Here is an 18,337-nt window from a genome sequence, read left to right on the forward strand (position 1 = left end):
CATAAATCTGCTGGTTTTTACAGCATCACAAGGTGCTGCCGTTGTTTCCTCGGTTTGAAGTAGGGTGGGTAATTTCACTTCCTTTTAAGTTAATGTTTAAAGGAATTTCACTTCCTTTTAAGTTAATGTTTAAAGGAATGTTTACTCTCACAATGGGCTTGCCTGCACTTGGAGAATAGCTGCATCTTAAACATGCTCAGCATCATCATGTTTCTGAACGGGTCATTACCGGTGAGCGGATGTGAGTAAAGGAAATAGGCATTGACATGATGGGGCAGACCCACATGTTTAGAGCACATGTGGATCTGTCCCACAACATCAATGCATTTTTAAATCAGATGACTTCCCGCAAAGAACCATGGAAGCCATAGGTTGATAAGGGCACTAGGAATTTGTAACCACCTCCAACCACCGAGGCCAGGCAGAGGCAGCAGCTGGAAGAAAATACAGTGGTGCAGTGGCAGGATCTCCTGCCCTCTGTGGAGCATGCTAGAAGTGGGTCGCTTCAGGTCACCTCATTGTTGCACCGGCCATGGAACTACAGCTCCTATCATTCCTGACCAATGGCCATCCCAACTGGGCCTGATGATAGTTGGAGCTCAGCCACATCTGGCAGGGGGCACAACTATTCCTGCCACAAGACCCCAAGTCCAATGTTTTATCTGTTTCTTCCAGCCCTACTCCTGTAATGGCAACCCAAGAGACAAGTGGAACAACAACCCCCCCCCCCAAAAAAACCCACCCCCATGAAATCTCTGTAGTGCAACTTTTATTTGTTTTTGCATATAATTGATGGGCAGAATAAAAATGCTTATTGAAAATAAATTAAATAAATAAATAAAAGATTGGAGTAAGAAACACAGCACAGTGCAGAAACTATGTTCCTGTGTTTCCAATATCCTTCGGTTCCAAGGGAGTGGATCTTAGCATCTACATGCAGGAGCAAAACCGGGACAGAGCACATACTGTACTCTGCCTCAAGAAGAACTCAGGCACATCCCAGCTATGCTAGAGCTTAAAGAAGAAGTGTGTCCCAGTTCAGAGCAAAGGCCCCTCTAGTCCAGCATCCTGTATTCCACTGTAGCCAAAAGATTATCCTGGTGAGTCCATAGAAGCAGGCCACGGAGATCCGATGTCTGCAGCAGAAGCTGTTCCATTTCTACACTCTCTTCTAGAACCTCCACAAAGCAGGCTTTGACAAGAGTACACCAGACCAGGGAGCACATAACAAAGACCCACATAATACCCATTTCTGCTAAATCCAGCTGGGCAAATATGTGGGAACCAGAGAAGATGATCCTGGAAGTCCCAAGTCACATGTTCTTCAGGGTCATCATCATTCGGCTTGAGTTAAGAGGTAGGAAATGAGGTACACTGACACGGGCACCAGAATGATGAGGGACACCCACACACTGATACTTAGGACAGACAATCTCCGGGACCTCCGAGCCCAGTCAGCCGCTGATACCTGGGAACCAACCTTTGCTTCTCACTAGCCTGGATGGGACAAAACCAAGAGAGTGAACCTCATTATTGATGTCACTTATTTTAAAGAAACATCCTTACATTTTAGGTCTCCTTCTCTGGACTTACCTTTCTCAGTGTATCTTGATGGTATGTATCAGGTCTAAAAAAATTTGCAGTCTCTGATCTTAGTAGCCTTGTTGTATAATCTTAGAAGGGGCTGAGACTCTCATTAAGGGACCCAGCACTTCTGGATTTGCCATTATACTGCTGACTCCAAAGGGCCAACCTCCAGGAACATCTGGCCTATGCCACAGAATCCTGCCTTGCTGGGGAACTAGGGCTCCTTTCACACTTCAGGTGGGGTGGCTCGGCTGTCAGAGGGATGACATGGCCCAGAACACACACACACCCCAACATCCCTTTCTGGCCACACATTGCATGGGGAAGATCAGTAGTGGTGGCAAGCCCTCACAGGGAATATCATCCACCATCTCTGGCCTTGTTGAGGAACCCCAAGGGTTCTCTGGAGCAGACTCTCATTGCTAGATGGAACACAACGATTGCCGTGCCTTTGTTTCAGATTGTACATCTCCACAGAGCATTTGCTGCAGTTTCACCAGGTGACAAGAATGTGTGGGAGCTTCAAAGACAGTAAATATTGGCCTGGGTGGGGCAGTGAGGTGGCTCCTGCCCACGACTGCAATACTGTGCTCAGGAAACATCTCACACACACACCTCATTTAATATATGGATCTATCACTTTGTTTCATTGATATGACAACCCTGGATATACTACATCACTGGTTCTCACTTTTTACATTGCCTGACATAATATAACTTTGGCATGCCTTGAATTTTTGAGCTGCCCATTTGTGGGTCCGGTTGCCCATTTTGTTTTGGTTTAAAAGGCACACTTGCAAGGACACAGGAGGCACAGCTACAGTTATTTCTCTGGAAAGGAAGGCAAGAGAATGGCAGAAGCTGTTAAGATCCCAGGGGGTTTTCATCTGATCAGTAAACACATTTGTTTAGGCACAAGGTTTTCTCTAACCAAAGTGTACTCACAGTGGACCTAGTGAACTTAATGGATCCAGGTTTGCCATCTTCACTAATTTAAATGGCTCTACTCTGAGTATGATCAATATTGAACCCACTTCCCCTCCCTAAGCCTCCAGAAATTCTTTCCCTAGAAAGGAAACTGGTCCAAGTACTGCAGTGCACTTCCATTCATTTGGGGAAGGGCATCCCTTGTCCCACCCACCTGCATCCCTTGTCAAAGCAGCAGGTAACTCACCTTGATTGCATAGATCAGTGCTAGGACTCCGATGCAAGAGCAGCCACAGATGATGCTAAATATGGCCAAGCTGCGCAGTCTGTGCTTATGAAAAGAAGGGGGCTTGGCAGGCATGTCCTTCTCCTGAATGTCTGCTGGGATCATCACGATGGTCTCTGCAGCATCTTGCCGAAGGGTCCCATTTTTGAGCTCCTGCTCTCCTTCCATAGCAACTGGCACACATAAAGTTGCTGAAGTGTGCTGACAAGCCTGCTCTTTTCTCTCTGCTATTTCAATTATCACCACAATCAGTGATGATCTGAGTCCACATTTGTGCTTCTAAACTCCAAGCCAGGAGCTTGAAATAGCTAGTGGATAGTTCAGTCTTAGAGGACCAGGTTCAAACCCCACCTCTTCTGTGAATTCTCTGTACAGCACTGAGAAAGTGACTTTCGCTCTTGGCCTCAAGTTTCCTTTGTGTAAAATACCTGGGCGTATTATCGCCCTACCTCACCAGACTGCTGCGAAAGGAATTTAAAGAAACGTCTTTCACAAGCTGAAAGTGTTATAGAAATGATAAGGTAGTAACGCCTGAGAATTAATTCACCTGAAGCCAAAAGGGTGTGATCCTCTTTACGCCCAAGTCAGTCTCAGTTCTTCAGTCTTCAGAAATATTGAGAATAGTCCAACACCTGCAGGCTGGGAACTCAACTCTCAGAGACACTTTTATACACACCTGGCAGCTCTCCGTTTGTTTGGTTATACCTTTTTTGGGCTGAGTCCCAGACTCTTTATTGGGTGAGGTCACTGTTGTTGGACCTGACTCAGGTATGTAGGTTGCACATTCCTCCTGAGATCATACTCTCCTTCCCTCTTTGTCTACAGGCTAGTGCTTCAGCTTAAGTGGGTTGCGGTTCAGGGAAATTTAAGAGCAGGAATTTCAATTAATGCAGGAAATCTGAGAAATCAAACGGGGGTGGTCTCAGCTGTTGAAGGGAGAGCAGGCTGAAAATGGCAAGGTAGGAAAAATTACCTGTTGGGGAGCCGCCCAGTGTGGCTGGGGAAACCCAGCCAGATGGGCAGGGTATAAATAATAAATTATTTTTTTATTATTAATTTATGATCCACAGCCTCTGGGAAAGGGAGGGAGGTGGTGGCAAGGGAGTTAGCACTGTGGGTTCATTCACCCCTAACTTTTACACCTATCACAACTAGATTTTTATGACTTTTAAAGTGCTTCCAAAAAAAGAAAGGGGGGAGATAAAATATTGCATCCACATATTGGTTGTCTAGCCCCATTGACTTCAATTTCAGAACTTTATAGTTTCAGGCACACTACTGTAGCCTTCACAGGTTTTTTTTTGTCCTGTCTGCCCCCCCCCCCCCCGGCCAACTTTTATCCTAACAGATAGCAAAGCTGAATGCAGTGCCTCAGTAGTGAAAGGGACTCTTTTTTTCAACTCTCCTTTGCCAGTCCTTCAGATTGCCTCAAGTCTGAGGCCTAGCACATCATGTTCTGAGGCTCAAGTGAGCCCAGCCTCCAGTTCTGCTCTCATGTAAATATGGCTAAGAACCAAACTGAAGAACTCCAGAATGGTTGCACCTGCTAGTTTACACGTGTAGGTTTTGCAATAACACAGGATTCTCATTTCAACATAACTTGAGAACTTTGCATTAACTTTCAAGTACAGGTTTAACTCTTGGATTCTGCAAGATTACACATTTTGATCCCCTGAAGGAACTTTTTAGAAGGCAAAAGGGGCATAAGAAAAGAAAGGCTGACCCATCCAGTCTTCTACCCCCTGCCAAAAGAACAAATGTTTCCTTTAAAAGTTGTTGTCTTGTAATTACAATTAAGCAACTGTAGCACAGAGGAACTACAGTGGAATCTCTGTTTTCAGACTTAATTTGTTCAGGAAGACCGTTCAGCTTCCGAAAAGTTCAAAAACTGAGGATCGATGGGCTGGCTGCAGTCAAGGGGGGGAAATGAAAAATGCAGATCAGCTGTTCGGCTTACAAAAATCATTTGAAAACCGGAGCAGTTACTTTCAGGTTTCTGTGTTCGGGAGCCGAAACGTTCCAAAATGGAGGTATTTGGGAACTGAGGTTTGACTGTATCTGTTTAAATTAAGGACTTATTTCCTATCCTAGCATTACCTGTACCCATTTGGTCACTGCCCAGGTGGTCCTCATTTCTATAGCCACTTGTATATTAGCCCCAAAGTTTGTTTCAGAGGAATGCAGCTGCTTGCTTTTTCACAAAACACTATGGAAAAGTTACAGGTCAGAAGGCTGTTGTGAGAGGAATATGCCAAAAATGAATCAAAAGGCCTAAAAAGCGTTAACGGGAAGTCATAATTAACTGACTCATTGTTTACTCTTGGTTACTGTAGGCTTCGGAAGGTGTCATTCCTGACGCTGGCTACAAAAATGTGACCAAACTGGTCCCCTGTTTTTCCTGGCATTGCCTGGCAGTGGGAACTTTTGTGCAATTGCCCCATGCCTCAGCTGAGGCGTGCCCTTGTTTTGACTTGCCTGGGCCCATTTTTGGCTCCTTGATAATCTGTTCTTGCTCATGGTACTTTCCAGATTATCAGATAAAAAACTACAGTAGATACTGCAATAGCAAGGAACTAGCTCTTCTCCACCATGTGGTGGTAGTACAGGTCTCCATATTAATCCCCACCCCCTGAAAGGTATAAAACCAAGAGGGAGTGACTTCTCTCCCCCAGCAATCAAGAGACATTAAGAGTCAACAGGACACACTCTAGTCAAAAAGACTTAAGGGGTGCAAAGGAGAGTCAATGAGGAGCACAGTCCAAGGACTGTCCCACAGGCTTGGCAAGTGGCTTGGAGGACTGCATTTGGCCCCTATGCCTGTTTCCTCACGAGCCAAAAAAACCATTCCTTTTGGTACAAATGCTCTTGCACCGAAGAGGATGCCTCACCCAGAGTACAAAATAAACAAGGATGGGTGCCCTGTTCAAGGGGGTATGCCCTGTGAGGGATGTGGGTGGTGCTGTGGTCTAAACCACCGAGCCTCTTGGGCTTGTCGAGCAGGTTGGCAGTTTGAATCTGCCCCACAGGGCGAGCTCCCGTTGCTCTGTCCCAGCTTCTGCCAACCTAGCATTTTGAAAGCACTCCAGTGCAAGTAAGTACCCCTGCAGCAGGAAGGTAAACAGCATTTCCGTGCACTCTGGTTTACGTCACGGTGTTCCATTGTGCTAGAGGTTTAGTCATGCTGGCCACATGACCCGGAAAGCTGGATGTGGACAAATGCTAGCTCCCTTGTCTTGAAGTGAGATCACACCCTATAGTCATCCTTGACTGGACCTAAGAGTCCAGGAGTCTTTTAACTTTACCATACCTGCCCCTGTGAGTCATTGAACTTCTGCATATATGGATTATAGAAAATGGTGTGCCCCACCTTGTCATCACTTGACAGTGGAGGAAGACTGAAGAGTGCTCTCAAAGAGGAGCAGAAAGAGACCATCTAGAAGACTGTGCTGCTTTTAGCAGCCAACCTATTCAGTGTGATTTTTCCCACCCTGGAAAAATGATAGTCCTGAGCCTCAGTGTATAAAAGCAGGGATGTAGCCATCCTAATGTTGTTACTATTAATTATATTTGTTGTATGTGTTGCTTGCCTCTGGCTCCCGTCAGCCTCTGCAAGCATGGCCAAGAGTCACATCTGACAGAGGCCATAATCTCGGAAAGACCACAGATCTCCCATCCCTGAGGTAAAAGATAACCCCGTCCTCTCAAAAGCCAGTCATGGCACACAAGCTGGTTTTATACTAAATGGGAAGTTATCTTTTTGAATATGAGTGTGGGCAGAGGGAGGGGCTGTGATAGCCTGAGGCTTGCTCATACAACACCATGCAAGCTACAGGGAACCAGACAGAGGGCCTTCTCGGTAGTGGCACCCGCCCTGTGGAACGCCCTCCCATCAGGGGTCAGAGAGATAAACAACTACCTGTCATTTAGAAAATACCTGAAGGCAGCCCTGTTTAGGGAAGTTTTTAATTTGTGACTCAGTATTGTATTTTGGTATTTGTTGGAGGCCGCCCAGAGTGGCTGGGGAGACCCGGCCAGATGGGCGGGGTATAAATAAAAAATTATTATTTTATTTTTATTTTTATTATTATTATTATTATGCAATGGCCTAATATTGTGCATGAACCAAGCGTTGGATCTTCTAAGGCAGAGCTTTCCAAACTTTTCATGTTGGTGACACACTTTTTAGACATGCATTATTTCGCGACACAGTAATTCAGCTTTATTAGCAAACTGGAGGTTAAACTAACCCCTTTCCAGCCCCAAAAGCATTCAGCCAACACATCCGCACACTGCAGCCGACACTCTGTGTTGCGACACAGTTTGGAAAGCTGTTCTACGGCACTGGTGGGGCACCAGAAGTTCCTGGACTCCAGCTCCTATGAGCCCTAGTCAGGATGCTCAAGAGTCAGGGATGATGGAAACTGTAGGCAGACAATGAGGTCCACAGGTACCCCATCCCTGCTCCAAGAAGACTGGAAAAAAACCAGAAAAGGAAGCATGAAGTGTCTTCTTTAAATAAATAAAAAAGACTCCACAGACCCATTTGGTGTGCTGTTGGTTTTTCTTTTTTTAACACTTTATTCATAGCATTATTCTGAAGAAAGATTACATCGGTCTTCTGTACAAGTTCTGAACATGCTTCAGTAGGAAAGACAGCTCCATGGGAACACCTCCCCCTCCACCCCAACTGCACCCCCTTCCCCCAAACCAGAGAACTACTGCCACCCCTCAATCCCACTGCGGTGGGGGAGGGGAGGGAACGTTGTGCTCCCCTATACAAAATAACCTTTGCATAGATTATGTTCAAAAGAACCTATTTTACAATGAGAGCTGTACACAGAGAGGCGGGGAAGGGAAGAGGGATTTGATCCAACTCAGAAGCCCCCAGAGTCCTCGGAGCGATGAGGCTGCAATATACATCATTAAAAATAAGACCATCTCTCCTGGTGGCAATGCAAAACGTGAGGGCACAACCTTCCCCTTTTCAAAGAGTCAACTCTGCCACCTCCTTGTGCCTCAAGAGGGCCCTAAGCTGTGAACGGAATAAACAGGGCGACAATCAAAAGGGAAAGCCAGAGAAGGGGACCCAGCATTTGGTCACTGTCATTTAAAAACCAACCCAGAGCCATTAAAAAAGTAAGAGCTAATTGTGTTATAAATCAGGAGGGCATCCCCTGCGGGTTTCTTGAGGGGAAGGGGCAGAGGGCAAGGATGCAGAGCCCCAAAATGTGATTTTCATTTTAAAAAGGATGCAAGCGCCTAACGAAAGGCTGAACGGAGGCTTCCCAAAGTGGTACTGAATTTTGCGGGGGCCATTCAGTGGCAGCGGGAGCCATGAAGCATCACTCAGGGGGCCACACCTCTATGGGGCTGCTCCCCCACCCACTCCATGATCAGCAAGTAGCAGAATTAATTGGGAACAGTGCTGGCTCTGTCACTTCCCCCGCGAGGGAGCAGCTGAGCTACACATCCAGAGCTAGCCAACTTCTGCAGGAGTGTCCCTCGCCCTGCTCTGAGACAAAGCACCCAGGAGGGAGCAGCCACGCCTGCTGCCCTCCTCCTCCTCTTTCAAGTAGTACTCTTAACAGTCAAGTCTGGAATGCAGGGAGCTGTGTGGGGACAGGTGAGCCCCATCGGCTGCCCTCCATGATAACGGGAGGATCAAGAGCAAGGGGTGGGTCGGGGCAGGGGGCTAAAACTGCTTACAGTATGTGCGAGGAAGAGCTGGCCATTGGCCCACCCCCCACAGAGAAGTGACGGCAGAATTTCTCGCGCTGTGGTCACGTCTTGGGCTTGCGGCCTCTGTTACTTAGTGAAGAGGTAACCGGGGCAGCTGGAGAAGGAGCGCAGGAGGGAGATAGCACCCCAGAGCCTCCCCCCGTTGAGGGGGGCATGGAAGCAGGGCCCGTTTTCCTGGTGGGGATGGGGGAGGAGGCCGGCTGGGTGCCATCACTGGGCTTGGCTGCACTACGGAGAATCCGGTCAGCTGGGCTTCCAGTGCGCCAACCCCGTCCCCGCCCCCTGCCCCGCCCCCCGCCCGACTCATAGCACTGGCGCTTGGGCTGTTGGGAGCACTTGTTGCTGCTTGACTCCGAGGAGGACCTCAGGGAGGACTCGGACTCCCCACCTTCTTGCTCCGAGGTGGCCTGGGGAGCAGGTGACTGGCTGCTGTTGCTCACCCGGCTGCCCTTCAGGAAGCAGCGGCGTTTCCGACGCTGAGTCTCGCGCTCCAGTGGTGGGACGAGGCTGCCGGGCCGGAGGCGGGTGGAGCGGGCGGGGGTGTCCCCAGAAGGCTGCTCCCAAGTGCTGCTCTCTGCAGACGAAGCGCCCTCGGGGAGCGCCTGCTTTGGGGAGGGCTGCGCTAAGCCCTCACCACAAGACTCTGGCTTTTCCTCGCGCTTGAGCAGAGCCAGCCTGGTGAGCGGCCGGGAGTCCTCGCCCTCCGAGGAGCTATGACTGTTGCCCGGCAAAGACGGGCCCAGTTCATCCTTTCTCCTCCTCCGTCGCCGCTTGCGGACAGGGGGAGCCGGGGTCTCCTTCTTCTCGGTGGAGATCTCGTGGTCAGAGGGTGAGGTGGGAGGTGGCGCGGCCTCCACACGAGGGGAAGGTGGGTTCTTTGGGGGCCGACCCCTCTTCCGCTTGGGCGGAGACTCGGAAGTTGTGGAACTGAGGGCAGCTTGGGGCGGTGTGCGTGGCGGTTGGTGCAGAGAAGGCAGTGCTTGAATCTCTGGGGAGGCTTCTGCTGCAGAGACAGCTCTAGGGGGGGTAGGAAGGGGCTCACACGCTTCTGTGGATAATTTGGAAACAGGCTTGGGGGGAGCGGCCAACAGTTCTCGTGCCTTAGGAGCTGGTTTAGAAATTGAGGTGGGTTTGGGATGCACAGGAACTCGGTTCCGCGCCTTGGGGGATACTTTTGAGATAGACGTTGTTTTGGGATTGGGATGCAAGTCCAGCGATTCGTGAATCTTAGGTATTGCTTCTGCCCCAGGGGTGGGCCTAGGGGACTTGTCCCGCTGCTCCTGCACCTTAGGGAGTAGCTCTGTGACCAGAGGCTTTGCAGAGGAGGCTGGCAGAACTGCAGAATGAGAAGGCTTTGGAGACACAATGGGGGCCTCCCGTATCTTGGGGGGGCGGCCACGTCGCCGCTTTTCCACAGGAGAGTTGTTCTCACTACTCTCCGTTTTACCCTTGGGAGACTCGGTCTTGGGTGAAGTCGTCTGGGGCACCTTCTTGTCTAGCATCTTACTTTTGAACTGGGTCTTGGGCACCTTCTTATCAGAGGTCTTGCTTTGGGGCTGGGTCTTGGGCACCTTCTTATCAGAGGTCTTGCTTTGGGGCTGGGTCTCGGGCACCTTCTTCTCAGAGGTCTTGCTTTGGGGCTGGGTCTCGGGCACCTTCTTCTCAGAGGTCTTGCTTTGGGGTTGGGTCTCGGGCACCATCTTCTCGGAGGTCTTGCTTTGGGGCTGGGTCTCGGGCACCTTCTTTTCAGAGGTCTTGCTTTGGGGCTGGATCTCGGGCACCTTCTTCTCTGGGGTCTGACTCTGGGTGGTGGTCTCCCGGACAGGCTCAGGGAGGGGCTGGAGCAGCCCTGGACTCTGCTGCTCAGAGGACTTGTTCTTGGGGGGACGCCCTCGCTTGCGTTTCATAGGCTCAGCAGAAGGGCTACTGTGTGCATCTCCTCTTAGACCGCCATCTCTCTCCTTAGCTGCTGCCCGGCTCTCCAGCTCGATTCTCCGACGGGCAGGCAAGTCTCGCAGCAGTGGCAACTCTTTGCCAGAAGGGGAGGAAGGCTCTGGCTCCGACATGCTCTGAGCTGAGCTGTTGCTGGGACTCACCACGGTGCTGTTGGCAGTATCCAACTTGCGCACACGATTACGGCGACGCCGAATCAGCTCTTTCTCCTCCACCACTGTGACCAGCCGCCCTGGCAGCTTGCGCAAAACTTTGGCGGCAGGGCCATCTTGGTCCTGACAGCTCTGCCGGATCTGCACGTCCGCACTGGTTCGACGGCGAGGGGTTTTAATCAGCGACAAACTCTCATCTGCAGATGGCGCTCCTGAGCAGACAGCAGTATCTGATGGTGAGGAGACAGCTGGCAGGCAGGTGGCCTGAATTTCAGCCTCTTTGTTTTGGTGCTCCTCCCCTTGAAGCTTCTTCTCAACAGCCCCTTGATCCTGCTTGTGTGACTCCTTGGGGCTCTTGCTTTCACTGCTTGAGACCTCTGGTGTTGGCAATACAGTCTCTCCAGGTGCGATCTCAAACTCTGGCTCATCTAGGATGCTTGAAGTGGGACATGGCAAGTCTTCTGCTCTGGGAGCCTGCTCCAAACCATTTGGCTCCTTTACACAGGGCAGAGCTTCCAGTTGAACAAGGGAGCCAGCAGCTGGCATGGAGTGGTCCAGGGAAGGAAGCACAGGCACCTCAATCTTGGGGGTGTCGCTGTCCAACCTGGATGATGCACTAACTGTGGACTCCAGGGGGGTGGCCTCTGAGCTTCTAGAGGCGAGTGTGTTAGATGCTGTTCTGTCAGGACCATCAGAGGGTGCTGCCCCTTGAACAACCTCAGGCCTGTGTGCCTCAAATACAGAGTTTAGTGACTCTTGTACCATAGTACTGCAAGAGGTGCTCATGTCTGCTTCTTCCTCTGACCTTGGCAGGCTCTCCTTTTGCTCCCTCAATGGTAGGTCTACCTCACAAGCAGCCTCGGGTTGTTTCTCATTAGGCAGTTCCACAGTGGCAGGGAGACTCACTGTGCTTGGTGCCTTCTCTTTAGTTGCTGGAACCTCAAGGACAGCCGTGCCAGGTGGTGAATGTGTACTCAACAACTTCTCTTCAGCCACTAGCACATCTTGTGCCTGGAACACTGGTACTTCCACATTTGGGACATTCTTGGAAACATGGGGTTCAGGAGCTGATGGATTGAGCTGGGCACTTTCTTTCTCTTCCTGCTCTTTTAAAACTGATTTTAAACTGGCCACCTCTCCATCAAGTGCCTGAGGAGGAAGCTGGAGGAGTTGTGCCTCATTTATTGGTACTTCTAACCTAGGAGGGTTGGATGGGAGTTTATCCAACTCACAGGGTTTCTCAGGCTTCTGCAGGCCTGGCCTCACCTCCTTATCCAAGCCAGTTTCTATTCTCTGGGGGCCACTTTGTGGCAACTTATCACCAGCAGGCTGGGTTTCTGTCCTTGGAGAGGTGCCTTTTAGCATCCTGTCACCTGCGGCCCCTGAATCTGCCTTCTGTGGAGTAACTGGTAGCAACTTCTCCACAGCAGACAAGGTCTCTGTCCTGTGGGGATTATTTCTCAAAACCCTGTCACCAGAAGCAGAAACCTCAGTCCTGTGGGGAGCTGTTTTCGGCACCCTCTCCCCAGTCACTGGGGCCTTAGTCCAGGGCTCCTCTCGGCGGGCCAAAGTTCTGCGGGAGTGCAGGGCAGCCTGGGCAGGCTTCTCCTCCCGCACCAACTCCCTACGCACAGCAGCCGCTCGCGTGTGTTGAGCTACTTGGGGCAGGCTATCGTCTTCCTCATCCGTCACCATGTGGGAATGCCGGAGATTGGGTAGTCTTGCCTGGGGGGATTCCCCATCTCCACTCTCCCCATCCCGCAGCAGGAGGCGGGTGCTACGCAGCCTTTCACTCATGCGGGTGCCTGTCCTCTCTGAGGCTGTGCGGCTTGAACCCTTGGACTTCTTACTCTTCTTGCTGGTGCCTTCCTCAACAAGATAGCTCTCATCCTCATCCTCTGGCAGCTTGAAGACTACCTCATCCTTTGCCTGGTCAATATCTTTGCGGGCAGCTTCTACTTGTTCCTAAGGGCAACAGAGAAGGGAGCTTAATAGACAGCCAAAGGGGAACTACTACTGATTTAACAAGTGATGCCAACCAGGCTTGGTCCATTCAGTGGCACCAGAGAGAGTAAGACTCTAAGTAAGAGGCCTGAGCCATCTTCTTCCCTGATAAGACTGACTACACAACACAGAAGCTCCTCCTACAAGTTTCTGAGCCTTGGTGTCATGACCATGAAAGATTGCTGTGCATTTGTCTCTAAAAAGTTGCCATCCGACTAAGGAGCTGACCAACTTCAAACTGGCAGATGCAACCAGTCAGTCACAGAGCATCCCTCCAGCTGTGCTTGCCCGACAAGATACTATGCAGGAAGTGCTTCCAGTCAGGGGTAGGGAATTTACCTCTGCCTGCTTCAGCTCCTCCCGACTGATGTCCTCTAGAGATGCCTCCAGGAAGTTCATGGCGTAACGTTCAATAGGGGTGAGCTGCAAAGGGAAAAGGAAGTCCAGAGGGGTATCAGGGAAACTGCAGGCCAAGTCAGTCAGAATAGGGGAAAACGTGGAGAGCCAGGTTATCAGGGGTGGGAGGGAGATGGAATAGGAACTGAAGGTTCTAAAATGATTTTGGCTACCAAGTGTCTAGTAAAAGGAGGGCCTATAGTTCAATGGTAGAGTATGTGTTCTTCATGACTCAAATTCCATCATCTCCAGTTAAAAAAAATCTCTGCTCGAGATCTTGGAGAATTGCTGCCAGTCAGAGTAGACAGTACTAGTAGACAGTCTGATTAAGGAAGCCTCAAACATGCACACACCATGGAGGAACAGAGCCACCATTCCATCCCCATCTAATTTAGGCTAAAAGCAGATAAGCACTTCCACTTTCTAAAGGGGCACCAAGAGACTGTGTACCTGTTCCACCAGTGAGGCAATCTCTTGCTCAGCTTTAGACAGCTCCTCATCTTCTTCCCTGCTGGGCCGATCTTCTGTGTCCAAAGGGATGTTCTCATTGAACTCTGCCAGCTCAGCCACTTGCTCTGCTTTGGCCTGGGTAGCTGCCCGGATGTCTTCGGGGTCTTCTGCCTTGCACAGTGCCTGTGAGTCAGAGATAGCCACACAGATGTAAACAAGGACTCTCTTTGTTGGAGGGCCACCACTCTTATCTTCAATATGAAAGCTGAAAGCTTACCTGCTCCAGAATCTGTGTCTGCTTGGTGGCCATGGGGTCCTCTTCATCCTCCTGTGCTACAGCTGAGGCCTCCCCTTCTTTCTTGGCTGGCTCATCTATGGGCATGTCAAACAGCTCACGAATTGTTTGCTGAGGAGCACAGAAATAATCACATTACAAACAGATCTTACAGAAGTGAGCTCCTCATTCTCAGCATACACACCAGAAACCCAGTTGCAGCAAACTAATTTGTCTGTAAAGTGCCATGAGATTCTTGTTTTGCTGTTCTTGCAGCAGACCAACACGGCTACTCCCAAGGATGTCTCAGGATAATACAAATGTTAAGGAACTCTTCATGAGGCTCAGCATCAAAACAGTGGCACTGCAAAGCCAACTGTCTGAAAGGCTATACAAAGCAGATTTCTGCAGGCAGGTCTTGACAGATCTGTGTGGTCACCTGTTTGAAATAGGCTGTCGTGAAGTTGCCACCCTCAATAGCCATATCTCCGAGCATCCTCTTCTGATTGGCCTTCTTCAGAATATTTTCTTCCACTGTCCTTTCACTGATCAACCTGTACAAAGCACCAGAGTCAACATTCAAGTTACTGCTAGTGTGTACAGCTTCTATATGTTACTGTGCCACCCCATTACAAGTCTCTTTCAGGAAGTGTGTCCTGCAGTCTCTGCAATGGCTAAATAACAACAACTTTACCCAGCCCATCCGACCGGGTTGCCCTAGCCACTCTGGGCAGCTTCCAACAAATATAAACGAATAATAAAACAAATATCAAGAACTTCCCTATACAGGGCTGCCTTCAGGTGTCTTCTAAAAGTAGTATAGATGTCTATCACTTCCTAAAGCACACATTTCATATGCAAAAAGGTCCAAGGTTTGGTCCCTGCTGTCTCAGAGTAAGGCTGGGAAATATCTCTGGGAACCCTGAAGAACCACAGCTAGTCAATGGAGATAATATTGAGCTAGTCTAGACTGACTGGGCACAATAAGAATTTTATAATAATTTTATTATTTATACCCCACACATCTGGCTGGGTTTCCCCAGCCACTCTGGGCTGCTTACAACATATCTAAAAACATAATAAAAACATTAGTCCTTAAAAACTTCCCTAAACAGGGCTGCCTTCATATGTCTTAAAAAGTCAGATAGTTGTTTATTTTCTTGACATCTGATGGGAGGGTGTTCCAGAGGGAGGGTGCCACTACCGTGAAGGCCCTCTGCCTGGTTCCCTGTAACCTCACTTCTCGCAGTGAGGGAACCAGCAGAAGACCTTCGGAGGACCTCAGTGTCCGGGTTGAGCGATGGGGGTGGTGACACTCCTTCAGGTATAATGGGCTGACGCTGTTTAGGGCTTTAAAGGTCAGCACCAACACTTTGAATTGTGCTTAGAAATAGTGGGAGCCAGTGAAGATCCTTTAGGACTGATATTATATGGTCCTGGTGGCCACTCCCAGTCACCAGTCTAGCTGTCGCATTCTGGATTAGTTGTGGTTTCCAAGTCACCTTCAAAGAGTGCATTGCAATAATCCAAGTGAGAGATAAATAGAGCATGCACAACTCTGGTGAGACAGTCTGCGGGCAGGTAGGGTCTCGGCCTGCATACCAGATGGAGCTGGTAGACAGATGCCCTGGACAAAGAATTGACCTGTGCCTCCATGGTCTTTCAGGAGCACAGTTGGTCTTTCAGGAGCACAGTTAGATCCGCTGTACCCCAAGAATAGTACTTCTGTCTTGTCAGGATTCAACCTCAATCTGTTAGCCACTATCCATCTGCCAACTGCCTCCAGACACTCACACAGGACCTTCACTGCTCTCACTGGTTCTGATTTGAAGGAGAGGTAGAGCTGGGTATCATCTGCATACTGGTGGACACCCAGCTCAAACCCCCTGATGATCTCTCCCAGTGGCTTCATGTAGATGTTAAAAAGCATGAGAGGACGAATCCCTGAGGCACCCCACAAGTAAGAGCCCAGGGGTCCGAACACTCATCCCCCAACACCACTTTCTGGACACAGCCCAGGAGGAAGGAGCGGAACCACTGCATAACAGTGCCCCAGCTCCTCTAGACGGTCCCGAAGGATGTCATTTTTTATTTTATCAAAGGCCGCTGAGAGATTCAGCAGAACTAGGAAACAGCTTTCACCTCTGTCCCTAAACCCACCGGAGATCATCAACCAGTGCAACCAAGGCAGTTTCAGTCCCATGATGAGGCTTGAATCCCAATTGAAGGGATCCAAATGGTCCACATCCTCCAGGCGTGCTTGGAGTTGTTAGCAACCACCCACTCAATCACCTCGCCCAAGAATGGAAGATTTGAGACTGGGCAATAGTTGGCCACATTGGCTGGGTCCAAAGATGAACCGCCTCTTTCAGCGTGTCTGGGAAAGCTCCCTCACAGAGGGAAGCATTCACCACCCCGCAGAGCCCATCACCCAGCCCTTCCCGCTCGTTTTTATAAGCCAGGATGGGCAAGGATCAAGGAGACAGGTGGTTGGTTTCACAAATCCAAGCAGCCTGTCCACATCCTTGGAGGCAGCTTCCTATGCCAGCGGCACAAGGAGCCCAGCTAACCTGTAGATGTGAACATCACGCGTCTGCCCGATACGGTGGCAGCGATCTTGGGCCTGGGCATCCATGGTGGGGTTCCAGTCACTGTCATAGAACACCACAGTGTCGGCACCTGTCAGGTTCACTCCCACACCACCACTGCGCGTTGACAAGATGAAACAGAAGATGCGCTTGTCTGCATTGAAGCGCTCCATCAGTGCCTGCCAGGATTAGAGAAAAATCTGGAGCCAAAGAGGAAAGAAATCCAAGACCCAAACTCCTGGTTTTACTTTTGAGCTTTGGAAAGTGTACAGAGTTTACAAGCCAGAACTGTAAGGAAGCCAGACCAGTATACAATAATTCCCTTAATTATGCAATCATAAAAACCAACTTCTATCTCCCGGACTACTCAGAGTCTACATAAAGAAGATGAGAGATTCCTTGATGTGCATGACTTTCTTTTCTCATGCCACCCTGTCCCTGCTCTCTCTATAATCCATATTTGCCCAGGCACTTCCTCCTGCCATCACATTGCTCCTTGCCAATAATGACATAATTCTGGGGCAAAATGTAGACAGTAGTACCCAAATCTGGCAATTTCAGGTTTGAACCTTTGGAATCTTTGTACAACCCCCCTCCCAATTTCTTTTTTCCACCTTTTGATATAATAATCATTAAGGCAGCTTACAGACTAAAATAATAAAAAACAAAAACACACACACAAAACGCACTCAGCAGCCCCTTTGTTCTCTATCAGATGGCAAAAGGCCATGAATGAGCTTCCTTTCATTTGCCCCAAATGCAGACTAGCATTCTCCTGGAGTTTCATGTTTTGATTTTTTTGGATGCACACCTTGACAGACCCATTTGCCAAAGCAGCTAGGACCTCAGGAGTTCTCTGAGCACTTTGTAAGTGGCCACAGGCTGTTACTGCCTACCTGCCGCTGCTCCACACGGGTGCTACCATCCAGCCGCAGGTAGATATGTCCATGATAATTGAGAAACTGCTCCAGCACGTCCAACATGCGAGTCATCTGAGTGAAGATAAGGACCCGGTGGGCACCAGCCTTGAGCTGCCGCAGCAGAACATCCAAAGTCTGCAGTTTCCCTGGAGGGAGGAAAAGGGCCAGAAAGAAAAACTGAGCAAAGGGCAAAGAGTGCCCAGCAGGATAACTGAACTCAGTTCACCCTAGTAGCTTTAATGCAGAGCACTCCACATTGCCCTGGCTCCCAACTGGCAGCATGCAGGCTCTACCCGGCTACACGTACCACAGTCATATTGGATGAGGCGGAGGTCTGGGAACTGAGTCCGCATGTTGCAGACGATACGGTGCAGGCCGCTTGCACGGGGCGAGAGCTCCTGTCTCAGGGTCTCCTTGAAGACAGCCTGCTGGAGCAGGAGTGATGGGGGCGGGTGAGAGGTATGCATGGTGATAGCAGGAGCCTCCACAGGAGGCATAACAAAGATGAACCTGCAGAGAGAGAAGGGAAGGCTGAGGACATCAAGGGGGATACCAGGGCACCTCTGGACAGCAGGGAGCAGGACTCTTGGGTTCCCTCATGGCCTTCAAGCTGCAGCTCCCAGGAACACTTTTTTTAAAAAAAAAGTTTTATATGCTTTACTGAAATTAAGATTTAATAACAAAACATTCTTATAAGTATACAAATAAAAATCTGTTCAATCTTACACAGTCCATTTCACCATAGCTTCTTACTAAGATACTTAAGACTACCCATCACCCCCCAGTGTAGTTACCATTTCTGCTATCAACTGTACTAATAATTATTACTTTGTTCTTTTTATGTTATCTTACAGTTTCTTACACCTTTTCGTGCCCATTCTCGTTATTCGTTGTTATTTTACACGGAAATCATTCAAACGCTGCCATAGATGCCACACCACTATTTTATTTTTCTAGACGTTTCTTGAACGGGTCCCATTTTTTAATAAAGCTCTCAGCCTGTTTGTCATTTGTGCCATTTCGGCAGATTCTAGTAATTTACTCTGCCAATCTAGTTTTGT

At 49.4% G+C, this 18,337-nt stretch overlaps 2 protein-coding genes across 8 annotated transcripts in view; both read right to left on the bottom strand.

Moving 5' to 3' along the window:
• Positions 1-1,105: 1,105 nt before the first annotated feature.
• Positions 1,106-3,282, bottom strand: TMEM265 (transmembrane protein 265). Its single transcript, XM_033170819.1, has 2 exons — positions 2,762-3,282; positions 1,106-1,497 (listed from the first exon to the last, which is right to left on the bottom strand). The coding sequence occupies exons 1-2, from the start codon at positions 2,966-2,968 to the stop codon at positions 1,420-1,422; spliced, it is 285 nt and encodes a 94-aa protein (XP_033026710.1). The 5' UTR covers positions 2,969-3,282; the 3' UTR covers positions 1,106-1,419.
• A 4,060-nt stretch (positions 3,283-7,342) lies between these two features.
• SRCAP (Snf2 related CREBBP activator protein) overlaps positions 7,343-18,337 on the bottom strand; it is a 31,909-nt gene continuing 20,914 nt past the window's right edge. For 6 of the 7 annotated variants that reach the window (XM_033170777.1, XM_033170778.1, XM_033170774.1 and 3 more), the window contains 8 exons: positions 17,584-17,786; positions 17,253-17,422; positions 16,339-16,535; positions 14,208-14,322; positions 13,772-13,900; positions 13,495-13,677; positions 12,988-13,071; positions 7,343-12,609 (listed from right to left, as the gene is read on the bottom strand). In XM_033170777.1, the coding sequence (XP_033026668.1) occupies positions 8,581-12,609; positions 12,988-13,071; positions 13,495-13,677; positions 13,772-13,900; positions 14,208-14,322; positions 16,339-16,535; positions 17,253-17,422; positions 17,584-17,786 (5,110 nt within the window). In that variant the 3' untranslated portion in view covers positions 7,343-8,580. The remainder of the gene's footprint in view (positions 12,610-12,987; positions 13,072-13,494; positions 13,678-13,771; positions 13,901-14,207; positions 14,323-16,338; positions 16,536-17,252; positions 17,423-17,583; positions 17,787-18,337) is intronic. The other variant, XM_033170775.1, reaches the window with a different exon arrangement.

Source organism: Lacerta agilis, chromosome 14 (genome assembly GCF_009819535.1).
Source record: "Lacerta agilis isolate rLacAgi1 chromosome 14, rLacAgi1.pri, whole genome shotgun sequence".
NCBI classification, from domain to species: domain Eukaryota; kingdom Metazoa; phylum Chordata; class Lepidosauria; order Squamata; family Lacertidae; genus Lacerta; species Lacerta agilis.

Excerpts from the sequence above, each read along its gene's own strand:
- TMEM265 (XM_033170819.1), bottom strand. The coding sequence starts at position 2,968 with ATGGAAGGAGAGCAGGAGCTCAAAAATGGGACCCTTCGGCAAGATGCT. Across the intron at positions 1,498-2,761 it reads CACTGATCTATGCAATCAAG|GCTAGTGAGAAGCAAAGGTT; the intron begins GTGAGTTACCTG and ends TGTCCCATCCAG.